A 24,268-nucleotide genomic window follows, 5' to 3' on the forward strand; every position below is an offset into this window, starting at 1 on the left:
TTCTTCTCATCCTTTAGATCAACTTAGAAATCATCTCATCTGAGAGGCCCTCCACCACTCCCATCTCAAACCTTCATTTCTTTCAAAACACTTAACACAACTTGTCATTATTTTATTGAATGGTCTGTTTGCTTGTTCTGTGTCTGTCTCTCCGACTACAAATTATAAGGCGAGAGACCATGGCTTGTTGATGCATTCCTGAGCTTGGTACATAGTAGGTGCTCAACAAATATTTGAGGAATACATGGAAGGATGGATGGATGGATGGATGGATGGAAGGAAGGGAGGAAGGAAAGAAGGAAGGAAGGAAGGAAGGAAAGGAGGGAGGGAGGGAAGGAAGGAGGAGAGAGGAGGGAAGGAAAGGAAGGATGTGTGGTAGATGAATGAACCCATCAGTACTAACCCAGACCCTGCTCACATCTGAGGACACACCACCGCTGGAAACCAGACAGAAGGTAGGGCCAAGGACTTCAGATTTCCATTTGCATGAAGATATATTCCATGGAGAAATAACCCTTATGTGTTAGAGCAAAGAGCTCTTCTAGGTGATGCCTTAAGCAAACAAAACCTAGTTTGAGATGGTAGATGGAGTCAAACTGCTCTTCATTCTAGTGTACATTTATAATTCAGATATTTCACTAAATGACACTCACCGTCCCCCCACAAGAAACCCAAATGTTTGAGTTTGGCAAGAGCAAGCCAGATCTCTCATGGATCAGGAAACTTGAAAATATTCATATTCTTTGAAATGCATATGATAAATTCCCACTTCTGGAAATTTTCTAAAGAAATCCTCAGAGATTCAGAGAAAGATTTAAGGGCAAGACTTGTTGCCACAGCATTGGTTTTGTGATGAAATTTTGGGAACAGGCTACATGTCCAACAATAGACAATTTATTTTTTATGATGAATTCTTAGTAAGAAATGTTGCATAGCCATTAAAGTCACACTTTTATTTTTTTTTTATGTTTATTTATTTTTTAGAGAGATTGAGAACATGACTGGGGGAGGTGCAGAGAGAGAGAGGGAGACAGAGGATCCAAAGAAGGCTCTGTGTTGACAACAGAGAGCCCAATGTGGGGCTCAAACTCACAAACCGTGAGATCATGACCTGAGCTGAAGTTGGATGCCAGAAGGCCCTAAAGTCATGCTTTTAAAGAGCATTTGGTGTCAAAAGAATATGCTCACAAGAACATTTAGATCCCAGATATGAATATATATAAAGTAATTCAAAATGTTTGTTGTGATTTTCAGATGGCTTGAGTTGGTAGGATTGCAAATGATTTTCATTTTCTTCTTAATATCTTTTCCAAACGTTTTATGATGAACATGGTTGACTTTTATCATTAGGGGAAAAAATGTTCACATTCATTCAATAAATAGGGTATCAAGCATCTACTCTGCCATGTGAGCAAAACAAAGCAAGAATGGTTTATGCCTCATGACACTTGTGAGAGAGATGACATTCAACAATTCAGCCAACAAAGAGACACATAACTGCAAATTCCAGTTATGGCTAAGAGGAAACCTACAGGGGGGTTCTAGGAGACAGCATAATGTCAGGGCAGTCTGATTTCAATGAGGTGTCAGGGAAGGCTTCTTAGAGAAGATATATGAGCTGAGACCTGCAGGATGAGTAAGTTAAGCAAAATGTGGAGGAAAGGGATCTAGGCCATGGGACCAGAATGTACAAAGGTCCTGAGATGGGAACAAGCTAGGTACACCCAAGAAACTGAAAGAAAGCCAGTGTAGCTAAAGGGAGTAGCAAGAAGTGTTAGAGAGGCAGACAGGAGTCAAACCAGACAGAGGCAGACAGGAGCCAAACCAGGGCCAAAAATAAAGGTGTTACAATGTGCAACACTGAATTATTGATGAGTATTAAGCACGAGAGCTATGTGATCTGAATTACGTCATATATTTTTAAGAAAAAAAGAGACTGAACCAGAGCTTCAAAGCTACAGATCCACAGAGCCTCGGGAGGAAAGCCAGCTAAATCCAGCGACTGTTTTAGCATGAGAAGTCAGAGGATTCATCCTGAGCCCATCCAAACTGACCACCTGAGGGAGCCCATATCTGCCCAACGCCAGTCTGAAAAGGAGTAGAGATAGGAGAAAGGAAAGCTGAAGACAGAAGGAACTCTGGCCTCATGTATGGCTGTCACTTTAAACACTCCGAGCCACTTTCTAATCTGATTCCTATAACCATTACATAACCGAAGACAAGGACATGTTAGCCTATTTGACAAACAGAGAAACTGAGAAGTTGGTCCATTCATTTGTTCATTCATTTAATTTGTCCAACATTTACTACCCACTGAGTGGAGACAAAAATGTACAAGGTAAGTAAGACGTGCCCCAGCCCTCAAGAATCTCATGGGCTAAGGGAACAAGAAGATAAATGACATGTCCTAAGTCAAGGCTTTGGCTTCAGGCACATCCTGGGCTTGAAGCCCAACCTGTCACTTCTGTGGAAAAGTCACTTAACTTCTGAGCCACAGCTTCTTCATCTCTAAATGGAGACATGGGTGATGGTGGTGATGCTGCTGTTGATGGCGGTAACAGGTAGTCGTAAGGGCAGAAAGTATTTTCTGAGTGCGCACTAGTTAGGGGTTTGGTGGTTATGGTCACAGCCTATGACTCAAGGTTCAGTGTGATTTCCATGACATGACCTTTCTCTCTTTCCCAGGCCAACCTAATGCCCCCCAGTGTAAAACCCAAACTGGCTCAATCCATGGGCAAATGTAACCATAGTGACACCTGCAGCTATATGTGGAGTCAAATTATTGCACTTCCAGAATAGGATGCCTACTAGCAGCAATGTATAGCCAGTGATGGCAAAGTCGTGACAGGTGCTCAGAGGGAGAGCAGCAAAGACAAGGTGCCTGTCAGCTACTTGCCCCCCTGGGGATAGTGAAAAGCTCCTCTCAGCATAGATACACTCAACTCTGGCCTACAAAGTGGAGACCACAGGCCTGACACTGGACAGTGCCACCTGTGCAGCAACTGGGTAAAACAAAGAACAGAGTCGACACACAGACATTAGCAAATGTGTCCTGGAGGTAAATACTTAGTCTTTTGAAACCTCTTATGCATTTGTGACAAGGTATATTCACAAATACAGTTGCAGTAGAATGTATCAAGAAAACTCTATCCTTCCACCAAAAAATGAAAACTCAGAGTAACATTAAAACATCTCTATATCTGGGGCGCCTGGGTGGCCCAGTCGGTTAAGTGGCCGACTTCGGCTCAGGTCATGATCTCGCGGTCCGTGAGTTCGAGCCCCGCGTCAGGCTCTGTGCTGACAGCTCGGAGCCTGGAGCCTGTTTCAGATTCTGTGTCTCCCTCTCTCTCTCTGACCCTCCCCCATTCATGCTCTGTCTCTCTCTGTCTCAAAAATAAATAAACGTTAAAAAAAAAATTAAAAAAAAAAACATCTCTATATCTGCCCTTATTTTGGTAAAAGCACTATAAAGGATCTTTTTTTTTTTGTAAAGAAACAATAAAAAAATACATATTTTCTTGTTGCAAACAAGGTATGAATAGTTGCCAAAATCTAGGGGAAATTAGGGAAATTATATAAAACCTGAGAGAGAGGTGGGTGAAAAAAACTGAAAATGGCCGATGCAATAGTAAAAAAGTCATGATGATGGTGATGATAGTAAATTATGGAATACTCACATTGCTAAGTTTGATGCTAATCTTGTAACATATTTCATCTCGCTTAACCCACATGACAATCCTATATAGGTATAATACTATCCCTACTTTATGGATGAGGAAACTAAGACACAGAAAAGTTGGACCAAACACCAGTAGGTAGCTGAACCACGACTCACACCCAAAGCCTGTACACAAAAACCTTGTCGCCTCCTAAAACAATGATTCTTTGCCTTTGATAACTCACAAAGCCCACTGAAAATCTCATAAGAGACATGTATCCTAAGAAATGAAAACTGACCCAAATTTTACAAGCAATTTAAGAGTATGCAGGGATACAAGTTCCCTGCAGGAGGTCCCTGTGAATTCCTGTTATTGGCCAAGATCTGAGATTGATTATACCAGAGCAGGAAACTGAGGCAAGACAAGACCACTGAGTTCCAGGGATCAGAAAAACATAGACAAGCATATAAATGTGTGCACAGGTGTGTGTATATCACTAAAGAAACACCTGTGAAAGGTCAAAATCCTGATGCCCGTCAGCAGGACATGCACAGCTCAGCCACATCTATGGAGACATCCTCACACAGAGGCCATTAAGAATTAGTACCTGCCTTATCATCTGCAATTGTGATCTCAGCCAAGCCTTGGCCAGCCTTGAAAGGGTCCTCTCTTTCAAGAGTCAGCAGGTCAAATCACTTAGGGCTTGGGAACAAGCAGGCCCTTTGCCCAGTGTGATAAGCCACCGTGAGTGAAAGAGCTTCCCATAGATTGTGGATTAGCAGAATCCAATGACTGCCCCACCTCCAAAGGTTGAAGGAGAGAAAGACAAAGAATGGGGAGGCCCCAAGAGCCATCAGGGGCTGCATCCGGGATGTGCCCTTTCCCAACCCCTGGAGTTGAAGTCATTCATTGGGTCCAGAGAACCACTAGAGGAAGTAAAATCAAGGGCCACATCCACCAACCGATGTCACAATTTTTGCCTAAAAGATGACTCCATTTCCCTCAGATGCCCAAGAAAAATAAGACCCAAGGCAGCTGGGTTCTGTCTTCTACTTATCATATATAAAACTCTATGTTCTGCCTTTTGAGAAAAGGTCAACTGTCATTTGTTCTTTGCATCTGACATTTCAGCAAAGCCCCAAATGGAACATTTGGCAAATGAAACTATAGCTGAGATTCACAGTATGGGAACTCCCATGGGGTTGAAGAGGGCCCTACAGCAAACATGCTGAGCTTGCTTCAGGGCAGGGATCCGGAATAATTCTGGACTAAGCTTCAGGTAGAGAGAGGCAGGAGATGATTCTGACTAACCAACCCCTTAGTCAAAATTATCTCCCTCTCCCATACTCTTGCACTGTAAAGCTGTAGTAACACCACAGGCTGATCATATAGGATGTACAAAATCACAAAATTTCAAGTGGTAGGAACCTAACAGATGACATAGGCTTTCTCTGAAATAGAGGCCAGAGGCCCAGCGAACAGTCTCTAAAGTTTCAGGAGCCATTAAATGAGAATGACAGATGAGAAAGAGCCTAGAATTCTTGAATACAAATGAGCACCACTATTCAAGTTTCATTCCAAGTGCGATTAGGGAAAGGAAAGGGGACTGAGCAAATTTTATAACTCCCATGCCTAAAATCCCCCAGACATGCCTTCATGCTCTCACCCACTGCAGACACTGTGTATATTCCAATCTTCCTACTTCCATCACTTCTCCCTTAAATCTTTGCAAGTTTGGATGCTTCTAACTGCACACATCTCACATAAAATGTCACTTGACCAGAAGTCTGTCCGTAAACACCCTTTCCAGAGGGATCCCATCCCCTCTCCCTCAGATCCCCACCCTAGCACTGGTCAATGCTGAGTGCCACCCATGGCCAGGGCATGGCACTGGCACCATAAAGGACTCTCACTGGGTTGGCACCTGCCAGCCTTAAACACCCCTCTACTTTTGCCATTCACCCAGTACCCACCTGACTCAAAGATAACAGGCTTGTGAAGGTTTAAAATAAGGAAGGGACAGATACTTGGCCTGGCTGCATCTCCAAAAAAGTTCCAAGCACCTTGAACATCTCTCAGAAAGACGCTGACAAATGTCACAACCATTAGCAGGTGTTGATCTTGGAAGTCAGCCTATATCATGCCACCCTTATCAGCACACTTGGATCACGTCCCTGCATGTCTGACAACTTCTGCGAGAGACACTGGTCTATAAAATGAGATGTAGCTTTCCTCTGACAGTTCACAAGCAAGAGCAGGAGGGGAGGCAGCTTCCAAAAGCGTTCTCCCATCAACATCGACCCATTAGCGTTGGACAAGGTAAGAACTTGCTACATCAAAATTCACGAAAGAGGGGTGCCTGGGTGGCTCAGTTGGTTACGTGTCCAACTCTTGATTTCAGCTCAGGTCATGATCTCACAGTTCGTGGGATGGAGCCCCACATCCAGCTCTGCATTGACAGTGAGGAACCTGCTTAGAATTCTCTCTCTCTCTCTCTCTCTCTCTGTCCTTCCTGCTCTCACTCTCTCTCTCAAAATAAATAGTTTTAAAACTTCATGAAAGAGAAATTCAAAACTCTGAGAAAGAAACAAGCATAGGACAGTTCAAGAAAAGAGACCTACTTAGGGTTTTGCATTTAGAATCTCTTTAGCAATGCCCCTCCCTACTGAAATGCACAGCACTGTACCTAGAGTGGTAGGCGTTAACAATTTCCTGGTATGTAACTTCTTTTAAAAATGGGGATCTCTTGGGGTACCTGGCTGGCTCAGTTCTTGGAGTTGTGAGTTTAAGTCCCACATTGGGTATAGAGATTACTTAAAAATAAAATCTTTTTTAAAAAAGGGAGGATCTTAAATGTCCATCAACAGATGAATGGATAAAGATGACATGCATGTATGTATGTGTATATGTGTGTGTGCGTGTGTGTACACACACATACATACATACACATAATGGAGTATTACTCAGCAATCAAAAAGAATGAAACCTTGCCATTTCCAAGTATGTGGATAAAACTAGAGGGTATTGTGCTAAGCAAAATTAGTCAGAGAAAGACAAATATCATATGACTTCACTCATATGAGGACTTTAAGATACAAAACAGATGAACAGAAGGGAAGGGAAGCAAAAATAATATAAAAACAGGGAGGGGGACAAACCAGAAGAGATTAATAAATATGGAGAACAAACAGGGTTACTGGAGAGGTTGCGGGAGGGGGGATGGGCTAAATGGGTAAGGGGCATTAAGGAATCTACTGAAATCATTGCTTCACGATATGCTAACTTGGATATAAATTTAAAAATTAATTAATTAATTAATTTCTAAAATGGGGGATCTTTCCTGAGATTTTTTAATGATTCCATTCAAGACAACATCTAATAATGCTGCCACAAATTCAGTCACAGGCAGAGAATTTTATTATTTTTTCCCTCACAGAACACTTAAAGTCACCTTTACACTAAATTCCAATTTCTCACAGGTAAGGGTAAAATGAGAAAAGTAATGAAAATGTGATGAGTTTTCTCCTAAAGTCTAACTTGTCCCATATGAAAGATGTCACTGGCTTCCCATTATGTCTTTCCCAACATTTCATCAATAGCAGTTCTTCTCAGTTATTTTTTTTTCTTTTTTTTAAGTTTATTTCTTTGAGAGAGGGGGGAGAGAGTGCAAGCAGGGGAGGGGCAGAGAAAGAGGGAGAGAGAGAATCCCAAGTAGGTAGGCTCCATGCTGTCAGCACAGACCCCAATACAGGGCTCAATCCCACAAACTGTGAGATCATGACCTGAGCCGAAATCAAGAGTCAAGACGCTTAACCGACTAAGCTACCCAGGTGCCCAATTCTCCTCAGTCTTGATAAATGGCAGGCAACTTGATTTGGACAATGCCTATGCATGGCAAGAGCAGAGGTTGATAAGCCTTATTTTATAAAACTTGATTAGGTAAGAAATGCAGAGAGGAACTCCAGAGTCTACTGGCTTCACTGACAGAACATACCCCAAGACACAAACCTCTGTATTACCTTAAACATTAGAGAGAGAAAGACTTGAGAGAATCATTGTAAGGGAGGAATGTGGCAGCCAGAGAAGGGAAACAATCACCACTGGGTCACACAACTGAGCTCAGAGTCAAACACGGGTTTTCTGCCTGGGTGGACCCAGCTCTCTGCCTTCTTGCTGAAGCTAAGGCCCCTCAGCTGGAAATGGGGTAATAATATTATCGAGTGTCTAGATTTGCTGTGAAAATTATAAAAGATGTTGTGGATGAAATAATTAGCACACGGACCAGTACTCTATACGTAGATATGTATGGATACATCCCAACAAAAAGAGGTAAAGTCAGGACTTATAAGTTTACACATTCACAAAAGTTATGGCTGCTCAACCCTGGCCAAGAAAAAGAAGCCACATGCCCCATGGTCGTTAGGACTACCCAGTGCCCTACAATAGAAGAGGCTACAGAAAGTGGGAAATGGGTTAACTTGATCATTGATCCACACACAGAGGAGCCTCCTGTGTGCCAGCCACCAACACAATAATGAGGATGGTCCAATGCCACCACTAGACCACGCTAATGCTCTCCCAGAACATGGGAACAGGCTTTAAAAAGACAAGAGAGGGCCTGAGATGGTCATACTGACATAAAGATGGTTCTGGCCTCTGCACACTGAGCTGAAATGCCAGGACAGCCCAATGACCAAATGGGTGGAGGGTGCCAAGCTCGGGTCTGATTCATTGGGTGATTTCATTCTGATTGGGCAAAACTAGCAGCTGGAAGCTGACCAGTGGGCACAGGAAAGCATATTGCCTGCTCTGTACCACAAGTTTCACCATCTATAAAATAAAGATAGACCCTCCTTCTCAGGGTTGTGTAGAGAGCTTAGAGCAGCTAATGTCCGCTTACTCTCCACAAAGGGACTGGCACATGGAAAGCTCATACCAACAAAGACAGTGCTTTATGTTAGTTGATCAAAAGCTGGGAGAGACCTTGACCACCATTAGAGCAATAACCTTTGTAGCTGGATCATTCAAAATTCTTGAATTCCCCAGTTGGTAACTGAGATGGCTCCAAGGGCATTTGAGAAAAGGAAACCTGGCAGGAGGCACATGTGGACCATAGAGGTAAGACTATTGGCAGGGCTTGGCCTGTACTCAAAGACTGCCACCAGCCTGTGGATATCTTCATGCAGAGCTGAAAAAGAAGTAGAAGAAAACAAGACTTTGCCATATGATGGAACACTGTCTGATGAATACAATATACAGACTAGAATGTCAACAATGTGAGTGGAACCTTTCCACAAGAGCGAGGGCCCTTGTAGGTGCATGTCTAATACAAACATAGTGGCACCCCTATGATCCACTGGGAGCATGGTCTCTAAAAGAACTTGCTTTTGCAGATATCAGTCACCAAGATGCTGACCCTCTGGGCCCTGGTCTTCACGCTGACCGTCCAGGCAAGAGCATTTGACCTGCAGAATCCATCTTTGCTGCTGGGAAATCTCTCTCAATTAGCCCTTGAGGTCACCAAAAAAGCCCCTCTCAATCTGCCACCCGGACCACTGTTCAGAAGTGCCCCAAAAGATTCTCCATCTAAGAAACATCCAACTAGGACCCCAGGAGGCAGGTGTCTACCAGTGGCCAGGTACTTCATGTCTAGCAGCAAACTCGAAGAATGTAAGTAAAACTTGTTTCACCTGCTCACCTTTGACTTTCCACCCGCTCACACACACTTCTCATTTCCAAGCCCAAAAGCTGATTACACCTTCAATAAGGAGAAGGCATCAAAATCACTTTGGGAGTTTGTTAACAAAACAGCTGCCTGGGCTCCACTCCCACACACTGTGATACAGCAATACTGCAGAGGGCATGAAAACCTGGTTTTCTAATAAGCTCCAAGATGATGTTGAAGCTACTTGTCTGTAGTCCACACATGGGGAAGAACTGGTCAAAGCAACCCTGGAGAAGGGAACTCTTGGATCCAGTCAAATGGCTACCTGCCTTTTATGTGACCCTTATCACCTGCACACTGCCAGGACCTCTCATGGCTTCCCAATGCTGGGCCCCACAGCTCATCCCAAACACCCACAAGTACTTAAAGCATCAACCTGGTTGACAAAGAGCCAAGAAATGGGAGATCCAAGTCCAGTACCAAACCCCCTGACCAGATTTGCTCTTTCCAAACGCCCTTCTCACACCCTTCTTGAGTCTCAGCCTCCTCCTTAAAGAGATGTGGAATTCTGTCCTCTGGCAGTCTCTTAGGGCCAGAGAGCAGAGGAGCTCAGGAATTACAAGGCTTGGCAAAGAAGTGACTCTCTTTGGGGACCAAGAAGGGAGTAGGACTCTTGAGCAAATGAAGGCCAATAGGAAAGTCCACAAAGCTCCCTGCAACAGCCTTCTGCAGCCAGCCTTCCAGGATGAAAGGACAGGGTGACAGAGGGAAAATTGGTGGCTGCCTAGTGATCATGGTACCCAGCCCCACAGCTCACACATCCACTGCTTTGCCTCTTTAGGAACATTTCCTCCACTCTGCCCACCACTCTGCCTTATGACAAAATAGTTGAAATATATAGAAAAGTTCAGACAGTGGTAAAAAAGAAAAAAATAACAGTTGTATACCCAACAAACAGTGATTTGGTGGTGGTGGTGGTGGTTGTTAATTTTGTCAGACATAAAATATATATACACATATATACACACACACACACACATATAGCAAATACTCTTGTACTCACAACTGAGTTTAAGGAATAAAACCCGGCCATAGGGCTGAGGGCCCCAAGGCTCCTGCAGGGCTGCCTCCCTCTCCCCCTTTCTCCTCCTCCCCCTGGAGGAGACCTCTGGCCTGATTATTTTTCCCTCACCACTTCTCTATATGTTGTGACATGCGGCTATTCCTATTCTGGAATAGGAATGTTGTCCTTTGGCCCAATTAAGCTCTTTGCTGAGGTAGACAGGGTTGACCACCAGCCAGATGTAATAGCTCCTCTTCTGAGTTCCTTTCTCAGGCCACTGAGAGCAGGATAGGATAGGACCCCTGTGACTTCACAGTTCTCCAAGTTGGCTCTTGACCCTCTCTCCTTCCCCACCATCTTCTGGGATTCCACTTCTCCCTGCCCTGCTTGTCTCCAGTGTGAAGGCAAAGACATGGTGAGCATCTCCTCCACCCTGATGATAAAAATGCTGGAGGATCAGTGCTGATGCAGGAGGTCTCTTAGTATGGGCAGCTTGTCAAAGGTGGCAAGACCTCCCGATGACCCACAAGGGGAAAACGAGGCCTAGAGAAGAGAAGAGACTCGCACAGAGTCACACAGATGGAGAACAGAGGAGTCCAGGTCTGTGAGCTCCACTACCTCTTCGCTAGCCAGAGGTAGCTCTTCTTTAGCTAGTACTTCGCTTACTGAGTACTTAAAACCAGCTCAACATTTGTCCTGTGCCCAACAACCCATGCTGCAGGTTCTATCACTCCTAGACAGGTGCAGAGACTGAGGCTCAGGAAAGAGAATACTCTGCCCCAGGCCACTTGGACTTCAAGGAAGTGTCTAGACCTTATATACTTGGGGCTACTGGGCTCCAGAGCTAAACTAAATTCTTTCATTCCATGCTCAAACCACTTTAGAGTAACATACTCAACACTAGGCTGGCTTCAGGTAGGTGGCTAACAAATGTTAACTCTTAACAGGGGACAGGTTATCTCTGTATCACCAGGCTGTCCTGTGGTGGGCAGTGGGAGGGAGTGATATATCCAGAAGGTATGATATACAGTAGCTAAGGGCCTAACAATTCAGAGGTGCTGGCTCTCCAGCTGGGAAGGTTCCTCTGGTTGAATCAGTTGGACACCCAACAGCAAGATCATGTCTCTTGACCCTTTTCAGATCTGAACGCTGCGCTGCCCCCACAGATCGAGAAGATGCTGATGTGTGAGGAGATAGATCTAGCTGGTGTGCTTGGGACAGTGATATCTACATTGTCTAACTCCAACCTACTGTCTGTGTTAGACCTCACTTCATCCCTCAACATACCTGGAAGTGATGTTCTTGGTGGTATCCTGGGCAAGGAAAGTGGTGGCCAGTCCCCAAAGCTCCCACTGTCATTGCTCTCAACAGCCACTGATGCCCTCAATATCCAAGAGACTCTGGGCAGACTACTACCCACTGGTGCAGAGAAGAATCCTGTAAAAGGACTTGTCAACACCCTTGACCTCCCAAATCTCCCCCAGCCTCTGAATGATATCGTTAACCAAGCCGGCAAGCTCACAGAATCCACCGAGGGTGTGCTGAACAGTCTAGTGCCAGTAGGTGTTAGTGATGCAGTCACAGGCCTGCTGGGAAATGCTGACCTAGCAGAACTCTTACTGGGGTAAGTGCTTCCTTGATCCTAAGGTCTGACACAAGAAGAGAGCTGCTGTTTGGGGACACTGAAGTTCAACCTCCAACAATACCATGGAAAGGGACAACCACATTTTCATGAAGCAATATTCTAGTTCTGTGCTGAAAGGGTGCCCTTTCAGAGGGAAATACGACCAAGATTTCTTCAGCTTAAAGAGCAGAGTGGGTAAGGGAGCCAGGGAGTCCTGGGAATGGATGGGTTGGTAAATTGTTAAATGGCTGCTTCAGGGGTACCTCTCCTGCTGCCCAGGATGATTTGTGGAGCCAGGACTGACCCATGATGCTGTCACTTTGCAGATTAAATGTTCAAGAAGTGACTGTGGAGAGTATGACATCAACCATGACAGGTGATGGGATCCTCGTCTCTACCACAACTACCGCCTTCATAGGTGGAAAAGGGTGAGCCTGTTTCCAAATCAGTCAGCCAAGACAGTTAGCCTGGAGACTTAAGAGCCAGAGTCCAAGGGCCAGGCAGAGGCAACACAGAATAAGGTTGGATGATTGAGGGTGGGGCAAACTGGGCACCAGGAATAGCTGCCTGTCTCTTCTACCCCAAAGGACCAATGCAGGAGAATGACCCCATGAAGCCCCATCCTCAAATAGTGTAAGCACAGCCAGAAATCCAGATCTCCATGTGAAATCTGCACAATTTTATACATGGGCAGTGAAGAGAAAACCCACAGAAAACGACATATACACTGGTATTATGGGAAATGCGGTCTCCAAATAATCTGGACCCTCCAAGAAGAATCAGCCCACTCTACAAACACTGTCCCAGGCATTTGGGGGGGGGGGTGGACAGAGATGATTAAAATGCATGCATCAGTCATCCACCTAATGGGTAATTAATACACATCTCTATACCAGATGTTGTGCTGGGCACAGGAGTAATGGCAGACCCTGTCCTCAGTGAACATCAACAGGTGGAGGACAGGTTAGCAGTGTAGGTCCAAGGCACACAGGAAGACATGAGGACAGGCAAACTACACTGGAGAGAAGGCAGCTTCTTGGACTATCACACACATGGCACTAAAACCTTTCACCGAGCAAACTCCAGCCAAGCACTTAACTGAGGCGCTCTGAACTCACTGAACCCTCCTGACAACCTCATCAGAAAAGCAGTCCTATTTCTACACTAGGAAACCAGTTTAGACTACCAAAACCAGTTACATACAGCTGACAGGGTTCAAACCCAGGCATTCTGCCTCCAGAGCCCATGTTTGTGACCACTACAGTTAGCAGTAGCAGGAAGGGCCATTTGTCTTCTCAAGAACATCTGACTTTAATGAGGCCTGGTTTTGGTAAATGGTGGGTTTTTCTTATGCTGTAACCCACACAACACACAGCTGGGGATGCTGGGCACAAAAGTGAACTTGTAATGAGCTTCTCATTACAAGTCGGCCTCGTGCCACCAACAAAAGACTTCATTTTTTTTTTTTAATGTTTATTTTTGAGAGAGAGACAGACAGAGTAGGGGAGGGGCAGAAAGAGAGGGAGACACAGAATCCGAAGTAGTCTCCAGGCTCTGAGCTGTCAGCACAGAGCCTGATGTAGGGCTCGAACCCATGAACTGCGAGATCATGGCCTGAGCCGAAGTCAAACGCTTCACTGACTAAGCCACCCAGATGCCCCAAAAGAAGACTTCTTGAAGGCTGGTGAGGAGAGTGATTTTATAAATGCCTCCCGTGAACCAGGATCTAAATCCTGTGTAAGAGAAGGCCAACCTTGAGGCATGCTCACTTGAAGAGCACCAAACTTTCCCTCTCTCAAATAATCTAGACAAACACATGAGGCTTACTCCCAAAATGCCTATTGCTTGGCCTGAGTGACATCCTGGAGCTAGGCCTGGTTTCACCTACATCTTATTCTCCACAGCCTAGCAGGACCTGTAGTCAGCCTACTGGGATATCAAGTACACAGCGATATAACTCTGAAAATTGGCATTTCCACAAACAATACCCAATGCATCAACCTCCAAGTCCAGGACAAGGACATCAAGTTCAAGAAAGTGAACCTTCAAGTAGTGGAAACGTACGTGAGACCATTTTTCTCATTTTCTATATCCATATGTGCCAGAATGTCCCCGTTGATACCACCCTTAGGGTGGAGTTTGGCCAACCCAATGGTTTGAATGATCAGTAATTGGGAGTCCCAGTCAGGGGTCTTTGCTTGAGAACGCCCAGCACATTTGAAAACAACCTTCTCTCACTCTGCCTGCATTCTGCTAAGCATACTCTTTGTATTTTGTTCTTTTTGCTTAAGCAATACATTCACCTAAATCAAAATCCAAAAGATACAAAAAGCCATACAATGAAAAGTCTTCCTCCCACCCATGTATACCAGCTGGCTAATACTCCTCCCTGGAAGCAACCAAAGGATCTAGTCTCTTCCATTGGCTTTCAGAGACACTGTTTGCATGTGCACAGTTGTGTGTGTGTATACACACACAGAAAGGGGTGAATACCATATACACCTTTCTGGACTCTGATTGCCTCACTTAAAAAATAGCTTGGAATCTGTTGCATCAATATATAAATAGCTTCTTCATTTTTTATGGCCTAGTATTCCATTATGAAGATGCACTGTAATTTAATAGTCCCTTATCAAGGAATAGTTCTGTTTTTCAACTGTTAACTTTTGTACCCAACTCCAACTAGTAAGGTCCCAGACAGGTCTGTTCACTAACATGAACGAGTGTCTGAAGAATAAATCCCTCTACATGGGATTGCTGGGTCAGATGTCAGGCATTGGTAATTTTCCCAGGGATCCTTGTAGTATCTTCCTTAATGACTGAAACTGTAGACAAAAGCGCTCGGGGGGCGCCTGGGTGGCGCAGTCGGTTAAGCGTCCGACTTCAGCCAGGTCACGATCTTGCTGTCCGTGAGTTCGAGCCCCGCGTCGGGCTCTGGGCTGATGGCTCGGAGCCTGGAGCCTGTTTCCGATTCTGTGTCTCCCTCTCTCTCTGCCCCTCCCCGGTTCATGCTCTGTCTCTCTCTGTCCCAAAAATAAATAAAAACGTTGAAAAAAAAAAAAAAAAAAAAAAGCGCTCGGGTGTTGGTACAAATTAAGAAGCAGGACATCATGCAGCTGTTTCATGAATAGATGGGTTTTCTCCAATGCCTGGGCAAAATCCAGAAATGCAAGAATCACATAGTCCTCCACATATCTTTCCCAGGGTCACAAATACTTTGCCAGTGCCTCTGCCTTTGGACCAAATCGTTTCTCAAGTGTTGACAGTAGCTATGAAAGAGAAGGTAAGTGTTGGGAAAAAGGAGGGCACCACCTCAGAGGTCTAGGTCACTGGGGGAAAGCGATTTGGTCCTGATGCTGGGCGAGACTCCAAAAGGAGACATCAGGCCTTCAGGAGTCCCAAGTTTAGAGCTATTCTGGCCCAAAAGACCCCAGCAGCAGGACAGGATAATGCCTCACACTGGGAGAGGGAGAGTATAAGTTCTGCCATAGAGAAGCCCAAGAAACAGGGAGAAGGGGAAGAGGATGGGGAGGAGGGGAAGATGAGCTGGGCTGAAGGGGAGGAGGACAGGCCTGCTGCACTTCCTTGGCAAAGCTCATTGGTGGTGATTTCACAGCTTCAAGAAGTAGAATCGTGTGACATTGATCTCAGTGATTTCAGCAAATGCAAGAACTGTGAGTACAAACACCAGAGCTCCCTGGGGGTCATGGGTCAATGGAGGACTCCTTGGGGATCTCACCAGATGACAGACAGGAGAGTGGGCGGCCGTGAGCTACAATACCTTGAGCCTCCAGGCACACAGACCCTCCTCAGCACCTCAAGGCAGAACATGTGGTAACTTACTGGCTTCCCTGAACCACTATGACACATTCTCCAGGACAGAGCAGGGCAAAGAGCCCCTTAGAAGTCTCTGTGGCAGCCCCGCCACCTAAATGGTTTGCCAAGCGCACATATGTGCAGAGTCGGAGCAAGGAGGATTCCAGGCCTCATGCCAGGGAAGCTGAGAAGCAAAAATTCCCTACAATGTCCTCAAACATATCCGGGAGACAGGAATGATAGGACATAGTGGGACAGCAGCTGCCAGGACAGCCAAAGCAGGAAACTGGTAACATTTCTCCAGTCCCAGAGTAGATGAAACTGGCACCTTGGCAACAAGCTTCTCTCTCTCATTTGCGGTTTTGGCACAAGAAGGAGAGGGCCAAGCCCTCATGCTGCCTTCCTCCCCGAAACTGGAAAACACAGTAGGGCAGCAGCTTTCTGCCTCAGACTGAGAAACAGGGAGGTGTCCACACTGGTCCCCCATCTGGAGGGCAGAGCCACCAAGAGCCCGGGGGTTACAGGGGTCTCCAGATGTTCTCTTTCCTCTCACCTGCAGCTACTGACTTGTTCAAGTACAACGTTAAAAGTTCCAGGACTTCTGCACAAGGTCTTTCAATCTTCTACTGTGTAAGTGTTCTTTGTGCTTACAATGGATTCCATAGGAGGGCTGCAGACATCCCTGAATTCATGAAATATATGCTACTTCAAGAACACTTAAATGGGGGAATTCACCTCAAAAATGAGGACTTATGGCTTCTCTTAGACAATCAGAGGTCTGATGGCCCTAAGTTGGACTGCATCAGGGCTAATCAGCTGGACAAGAGCAGTGCTTCCTCCTTTACAAAAGGTTTCTACTCTCTAATCTCCACAAACCCCACCACTTCCTACAGACCCCCAACACGGAGGCTGGGGGGGGGGGTCTACTGCTGTCTGTCATCATCCTTGTCCACTGCAGTCCTCATGGGGGCCACTTCACTCCTCAACATCTCAGCCAGGCTCCAAAGACATAGAAACTGATGTTAGTCTCACATGACAACAGGGATTTTTCTGCTTTTCTTTCTCTAGGCTAAAGCCTTCTTTAACAAATATATAGTCCCTGTACCTGGAAGTCCCCTTCCACCAGATCCTAGAAATGCCAACATTTCCCTAACTCTGTCCCATAAATTACTCACCGTTATCATCACACTGAGTGTCAAGCAGAGCTCCACCAAGGTAAGCCTCATCTACCCTGACGCCATTCTCCTCTTTGCTTAAGCCTAGTCTGTCAAACTCTAGAGAGAAAGGTAAAAATGCAGTGGGTTCCAGAACATTCTTCCAGAGGTAAATAAGAGGAAATGCTGTGGGATACAGCTTTTCCCTTAATGATGATCATAGAAATGGATATTTGTTGACACCAAAGGAGAGCAGAGAGCAGGGGCAGAGGAGGATAAATGTCTTCTGAGTTCCTGCTTCAAACCAAGTACAAAGCCAGGTGTCATTTCATCCTGACAATGGCACCAGGAGGTAGGGATTCTTGTCCCCATTTTACAGAAAACCAAAGTGAGAGAAGTACTTTACCAACAGTCACAGTATGAGCAAGAGAGTGGATTTATCGACATCTGAGGTATTCATTTGCTTCTGGCCCCAAGGGTGATAGAAGGAATAGAGGCAATAATAACAAGAAAATAATAATCATGGAGAACTTTCTATGGGCCAGGCTCTGTTTCAGCAATGTACAATGTTTCCTTAACAGGGTCTCCAAAATGATTAAGTGCAGAATGGTCTGCCAAAAGAGCATAGAAAGAAATGGGTTTAAGCTGGATGAGGGGTAACAGAAAAGCAAAATTTTATGTGTTAAATGACCTACTGTCCTTCTGAGAAAGGAAATGAGATATAGGAAAATATCTGGAATTAGACCCTATCTGCTGTGGTCACACCCACTGTGCCAGTACCCACCTAGGTGACCGACTCATACTAGAGAGCCAATAAATATCTGAATAAATGAACTGAATGATGCACAGGTATCTCATAAGGCACCATTCTGCAATCCTCCTTCTTCTCCATACTCTAAATGATGACTTCTTCACAACAGATGAATAACCTGGCTGCAAGCATCACCAAAATAGCCTACTCCTTCAAGTCAGGCAACCAACTCCAAGTCACCTTGTGGATTACCGTGGAAAAGGATGGTGAGAATTTTACTACCGTGGAAAGGGTGAGTACTGAGTAACAAATCAGGACTGAGCTGTGAGGAGGAACTAATAGGAGCACAAGTTACACGGAAAAAAGAGCGGTCTGGAGTGGAGGGGGCCAAATCCCCGAGGGCCCAAGTGCCTGGGTACCCCTATGACAAGGGTGGCTGGTGGGCTCAGCCCCTAGGGCAGAAGAGATAAACAGGCTGTCTCCTGCGACCAGGGAGTCTCCACTCCAGTCCTTACCTGTGATCTTGTTGGCCATATCACAATGTGATACATTCACTGACTAATCAGGTCAAGGTTGTTTGTTTTTTTTTTAATTTTTTTTACATTTATTCATTTTTGAGAGACCGAGAGAGACAGAGCACAAGTGGGGGAGGGGCAGAAAGAGGGAGACACAGAATCTGAAGCAGGCTCCAGGCTCTGAACTGTCAGCACAGAGCCCGACATGGAGTTTGAACTCACAGACCACGAGATCATGACCTGAGCCGAAGTCGGATGCTTAACCAACTGAGCCACCCAGGTCCCCCTCAAGGTATTATTTTTAATGCAAATTTGTTTTATATTAATGCAGACCTCAATCATCTCCCATGACAGCAAGATTTCAAAAGACAAATTGATACCAGACTTCAAGATTATGAGGTACTGTCCATAACTACAAAGTCCTCTTGACATTTGTCAGTATAAAAATAAATATCAAGAACCCAATTCAAATCACATGAGAAAAATAACAGAAAAGTCCCTTGGGAAATACCTGCATAATTACAGGGAAGCCAAAATGGAGTTTTACTCACCTTAAAATTGCTTTATCCTCTGTATTTGACATTTTATAAGTGGCTTTGAGAAGTGAACTAATACCTAAACTCTAGAATTGGTTAATATTTTTTATGTGAAAATAATTTTTCCTTGTACTTGTTTCCTGACAGCTCTGAAGACAAGGTGACACCACCTGAGGCTGTAAGTCGATTCAATTTTCAAAATATCTGTATGTGAGAAATTATTTTAATGCCAGATGCTCAGTGACACAGGGACTCTGGAAAGGAAAGGTCACACAGACTAGATCACAGATGCAATGTGGAGTAGGTTCCAAACCTTTACCCTCTCTGGAGAGTTCTTCAAGCTAGTTCCCAAAGCCATGACTAGAATCCCACATTTAGTCAGTGACTTAAGGAAGGCCTAAATCCCTGATTTTTTAGTGTTGTGGGTGATTCTGACACACAAGGAAGTCCTGGAGTCCACTGGAAGAATGAAAAGGTGATCTAGATTCTAATCTTGCCTGGGTTCATGAGAGCTGCTCACAAATATACCCAGCCTCACCCTTCCCATTGGTAGTTCCCATCAGTAATCCCGAGTGAGCATAGGAATCACTAGATGAGAGCCTGGGAGGTGAGAAGGGGGGAGAGAGAGGGCAGGGCCCAGGGAACAGGTTCCAGGAAATTCCCAGGAGGTTCACCAACCATACCCTCATTTAAGATATTTGTTCTTGTACATGTTCATGCCTTCACTCAACAAATGTTCAGGGAACACCACAATGTCCCCAGCCCTAGAATACAACATGAAATAGTGATGAGATCCCTGATTCTAAGAGTGACCCTCAAATTTAAGTAGGAAAACAGAGACAGCTGAAAATCATAAATAAATCAGCTAAATCATTAAGAGCCTAGGAGCCACACACTGGGTGGAGGCATACAATGGGCACCCTGAAGTGAGCAACCTTATGACTATGGGTGACTACGGGGACTGTCTGCATCTCATGTCAGCCCTGAGACAATAAGGAGTCAGTTGAGAGGCAGACTCTGGGAGGTATCGCAAGTCCAGTGATTCTTCATCTCATCTTTACCTCTGGGCTGCTATGTAGCATGCCAGGTTCCATGCAGGGGAAGGAATGTAGAAGGCATGGTCCCTAGCCTCATGTAACTACACACCTGACAGGGGTCACAGACATTTATGCAGAAAGTTGTCAGTGTAGCATAAAAATGACAGAGTAGAGACAGCACCAACTAGAAGGCAGACAGTAGGTTCCCTGAGAAGATGCCTGAACTTAACCTTGAAGAAGGAGAAGTCAGCACAGACCCAAAGTGTGTACGGGATAGAGGAAACAGAATGTGCCAAAGGTAGGCATCACAGAATCATAGGCCTTTCGAAGAGGGGAAAGGTAAGCAGAGTGCCAGCAGAGAGAAGCAGATCTGGGAGGCCCTTGGAGGGAATGCAAAGGAGGCAGGCTCAGCAACAATCAGTCCTTCCCAATACTGAATTCAACCTTTGTCTTGAAAGTATGCAGCTGCACCACTGAGCCTACAGCAGTCTAGAACGTAATATGACCCCATAAACATTTGTTCAAGGAGCCACCTAAGGCATCAAAACCTACTGAAGGGCTTTGGAAAACCCCCAATGAAGAAGCCTGAGAGACTGACCAACATCCACCTCCCCATATAGCCTTGTCCAGTAATAGATTTCTTACACTAGGAAAAAACCCACAAATGAGAGGCACCCAAGATGTACTGATAAAAATGCTCCTCCCATCTCTTCCAGGAAGCAGAAGTGCAAGATATATTGCTTGAGGTTCTGAAGAAATTTTTGTCTGCCCTTAATGGTATGTGGAATTAATTTAAACACTTAGGAGCACCTGGATGGCTCAGTCAGTTGGTTAAGCGCCCAACTCCTGATTTCAGCTCATGTCATGATCTCACATGGTCATGAGATCAAACCCCACATCAGGCTCTGTGCTGTGTGTGGAGCCTGCTTAAGATTCTCTCCCTCCCTCTACCTGAGCTCTTCCCCCACTTGCACACTCTCTCTCAAAAAATAAAATTAATTAATTAGTTAAAGGGCGCCTGGGTAGCTCAGTTGGTTGGGTGTCCAACTCTTGTTTTTGGCTTATGTCATGATCTCACGGTTCATGAGATTGAGCCCCATGCCATCAGCACAGAGCCTCTCCTCTCTCTGCCCCTCCCCCCACTTGCATGCACTCTCTCTCAAAAGAAATAAACATTAAAAAAATTAAAAATATCTATTAAAAAAACAATAATGTAAACACTTAGAGTCATAAGAAAGGGACAAGGGTGCGAAACCACATTACAGAACAGTCCATGGCACTGAGCACAGTATCATCCAATCACCATCTGGACTGAAAATCACTTCTTAGTTTTCAGATAGGGACTTCAGCATCTTGAGATGGCAAAACATGAAAATTAAATCTAAATGCCTCTTCTACGGGTCCTAATGAAATCTAGCTCCGTAGGGGTCATCTTACCACTTGGAGGAAAATGGACCTGGATCACCTAGTCACACAGATGCTGGAGTTGGAGAAACTTGAGACTGAGATCATAAACTTCATAACCACCAAGAGATGATGGTACAAAATGCTATCTGTACATATTTGTGGTGAACTCTAAAGGGGTTCAAAATAGTGCAAATGACACCAAAACAGCAGGGTCTTCTTCTTCTTCAGCTAGTGAAGGCAGACATGCCTATATGTCTCTTAATATCAATTCTCTGTGCATAGAATACCCACTTGGTTTCCAGTTCATTCTAAGGTCTTTTCTGATCTTTGTAAACTCACCCTCATACACACACAAGACTAAGAGACTATGTCTGAAATCTGTCCATTGAATGGGCAAGGGAGAGATTTCTCCTAGAGCCGTGCACTAACCAGAGATCCCTCCAGCTGGCTGTGGCTAAAACAACCCAGCCTGGCCATTGTTTCTTTCAACTCATATCACATTTTCTCTTTATTTCAGAACTGATAAATGCATGGAATGTTCCTCCAGGACTAACCTCAAATCCTCTAACCAATGCCAAGGTTAAAGTACTTAAATTGGTAAGAGAGAAATACCAATATTTTCCTTTTGCACAAAGGCCTACTGTGCACTTCAATCTTCACAGGAATGAAGGGGGCCAGTAGGCCTCAGCCTCAGTCTGTTCCAGGCCGCCCTACTGACTCCAACTAATCTCCCCACTCTTCCCTAGGCAGATTCATTGCCTACTTTAGTCACAAGTCCTAACAGTGAGATACTCTTGGTTATATATAATCAAATAATCTATCCACTGTCCCATGAGGACTCTCATACTTTTCTGAATATGTCTCAAACATTTCTTTGGAAACATCTCCACCATACATGCCCGATTCATCCACACTGTCACCTTCTGTGTGCTAGAGCCTCTCATTCTTTGTCATCCTGACTCAAATTTGCCCCTTCTTCGCATCTATCTAACCCTAAACCCAGAGAAATTTTCAAAGAGGACTTGCTTCCTAAGAAACAGGTAAAAGAATGGGATTTTTATTTAAATTTGTCACCAGGAAAATGTTAAATTATGAGGGTGGAACTAGGGAAGATATATGAGAGTAAAGAAGTTTAGAATCTCCATCACCCTTAGATACTCCATTCATGATAAACATGCTTATTGAGGAAAATTCTTCTATTTTGGCTCAAACCTCAGAAGTTATATATTCAGGTTTTTACTTAACCTCCAAATTTCCCCGAATCTGTGGCCAAATCAATTATTAGAGTACTAAGTGAAGTAAATCAGCATTTGCCTCAGTGTTGGTTTTCCACCTCCTGCTCTTACACTCCATGGCTCTGAGTGGCCTTCGACATACCACTTAGTGTCCCAAAGTCAGTCTTGAGTCAAAGGATTGGATTAGATGAATGTCAACTGTGTTCCAGCTACAAATGATAGCCCAACCAGAACTGGTTTATGCAACAACAATAAAATTATAAGTGGTGAACATCCAGGGATGAGACTAGCTTCAGCAGTGGCCTGATGCAGGGCCTAGACGATGACACCAGAATCTATCTCTTGCCTCTACTATTTCTGGGTGGGCTCTGTTTGGGCTGTACATGGAGGTCTCTACCTACCAGGAGCTTCACTCTCCATTTCTTTCTGGAATAGCTCAAACAATGACCCAGAAATAACCTCCGGGGCTCCCACTAACCTGACTTGTTCCATATCTCCATCCTTGAAGCAAGCACTATGGGCAGGGGGATGGAGTGCACTGGTAGTTCAGTCCGGGCCCGCAGCCAGCTTATGTATTTAAAAGTATAGGGGCGCCTGGGTGGCGCAGTCGGTTAAGCGTCTGACTTCAGCCAGGTCACGATCTTGCGGTCCGGGAGTTCGAGCCCCGCGTCAGGCCGTCAGGCTCTGGGCTGATGGCTCAGAGCCTGGAGCCTGTTTCCGATTCTGTGTCTCCCTCTCTCTCTGCCCCTCCCCCGTTCATGCTCTGTCTCTCTCTGTCCCAAAAATAAATAAAAACGTTGAAAAAAAAAATTAAAAAAAAAAAAAAAAGTATATAACTAGTTGTCTCTTATCTCCTCACAGAACGATCTTCAGGCAGCAAACTAACCCAGCACTTGATGTCAGAGAATTTTCCAGAATGAAAGCATTCTAAAACTTCTCTAAGAAATATTGAGCCAAGGACATCCTTATTTATCATTAAGGAGCCACGTAGAATAGTGTTCTGAACATGTCAACTATTCTTTGGAATCTCACCAACAATACCTTGAATTAACAAGCGCAAGAAAAGCAAGAATCCAGAGATTTTTGGTATTCTGTAATCACTTCTTTAATAATTAACCTGTTTTCGTGCAAAAAAAATGACTTGTCTTCAATTCATACAAATAGGAATTTTGTCTTATGCTTAGAATTAGTAAAAGAACTACTTACCAGGAACATAAAAGTTAATGGTATGAATGATGAGGCAACAAAACGCAGACTTCATTTATCTAGTGCACTAAGGGACAATCCTGACAATGACTTTTCTTCCTGTATCTCTGCCCTCCCCTCTCCAACTCCAAATGCTTTTTTTGCCTAATGGCCCAACATGAAAATTACACAGGGGCTAGAATCCAACTTCCCCCATCATCACATGCTAAACAGTGAGAGGCACAGTCCAAATGCTAAAAGTTGGATGGCAAAGAGCAGGTAAGAGCCTGGCAATACCACGAACAGGGCAGCAAATGATCTAGGTCCCAGCTTGGTAACTATAGACCATGCCAAGTGGCTGTGAGAGGAAAGCTAAGCTAAGCTCCTTTTAAGGAGACCAATAAGTACAAAGAATGCCAGAAAAGTAAAGAAGAAGGATACTGAGAAACATCACTGTGATCTCTACACCAGGCAAAGACTATGGCTTGTGCTCAGTGTCTGTTCTGGAACCAAAAGAACTCAGATTGTGGACACAAAGACAGATAGGGGAAGCAGGGCCAGATTCAAGACTCACCTCACAGCAAGGAGCAGCACCCCATAAAACAAAGGCCAAATCACATT

At 44.7% G+C, this 24,268-nt stretch overlaps 2 protein-coding genes across 6 annotated transcripts in view; one reads left to right on the plus strand and one right to left on the minus strand.

Annotated features, from left to right (window-relative positions):
* The window catches only part of LOC112869699 (vomeromodulin-like), a 288,979-nt gene extending 265,361 nt beyond the window's left edge, over nt 1-23,618 (plus strand). The window contains exons 1-15 of one of the 5 annotated variants that reach the window (XM_025932814.2): nt 5,859-5,978; nt 9,053-9,329; nt 11,528-12,011; nt 12,338-12,439; nt 13,916-14,071; nt 15,216-15,294; nt 15,628-15,685; nt 16,387-16,457; nt 16,896-17,042; nt 17,902-18,024; nt 18,579-18,646; nt 18,931-18,961; nt 20,537-20,597; nt 21,745-21,824; nt 23,324-23,617. In XM_025932814.2, coding sequence (XP_025788599.1) covers nt 9,068-9,329; nt 11,528-12,011; nt 12,338-12,439; nt 13,916-14,071; nt 15,216-15,294; nt 15,628-15,685; nt 16,387-16,457; nt 16,896-17,042; nt 17,902-18,024; nt 18,579-18,646; nt 18,931-18,961; nt 20,537-20,597; nt 21,745-21,824; nt 23,324-23,347 — 1,746 coding nt within the window. In that variant the 5' untranslated portion in view covers nt 5,859-5,978; nt 9,053-9,067 and the 3' untranslated portion in view covers nt 23,348-23,617. Of the gene's footprint in view, nt 1-5,858; nt 5,979-9,052; nt 9,330-11,527; nt 12,012-12,337; nt 12,440-13,915; nt 14,072-15,215; nt 15,295-15,627; nt 15,686-16,386; nt 16,458-16,895; nt 17,043-17,901; nt 18,025-18,578; nt 18,647-18,930; nt 18,962-20,536; nt 20,598-21,744; nt 21,825-23,323 lie in introns of those variants that run through there. The other 4 variants (XM_086701986.1, XM_086701988.1, XM_086701987.1 and 1 more) reach the window with 4 other exon arrangements.
* The window catches only part of CDK5RAP1 (CDK5RAP1 mitochondrial tRNA methylthiotransferase), an 82,302-nt gene that overhangs the window by 9,585 nt on the left and 48,449 nt on the right, over nt 1-24,268 (minus strand). The window lies entirely within an intron of this gene.

The sequence above is a fragment of the Puma concolor genome, chromosome A3 (genome assembly GCF_028749965.1).
Source record: "Puma concolor isolate L17-30 chromosome A3, mPumCon1.1.hap2, whole genome shotgun sequence".
NCBI lineage: Eukaryota > Metazoa > Chordata > Mammalia > Carnivora > Felidae > Puma > Puma concolor.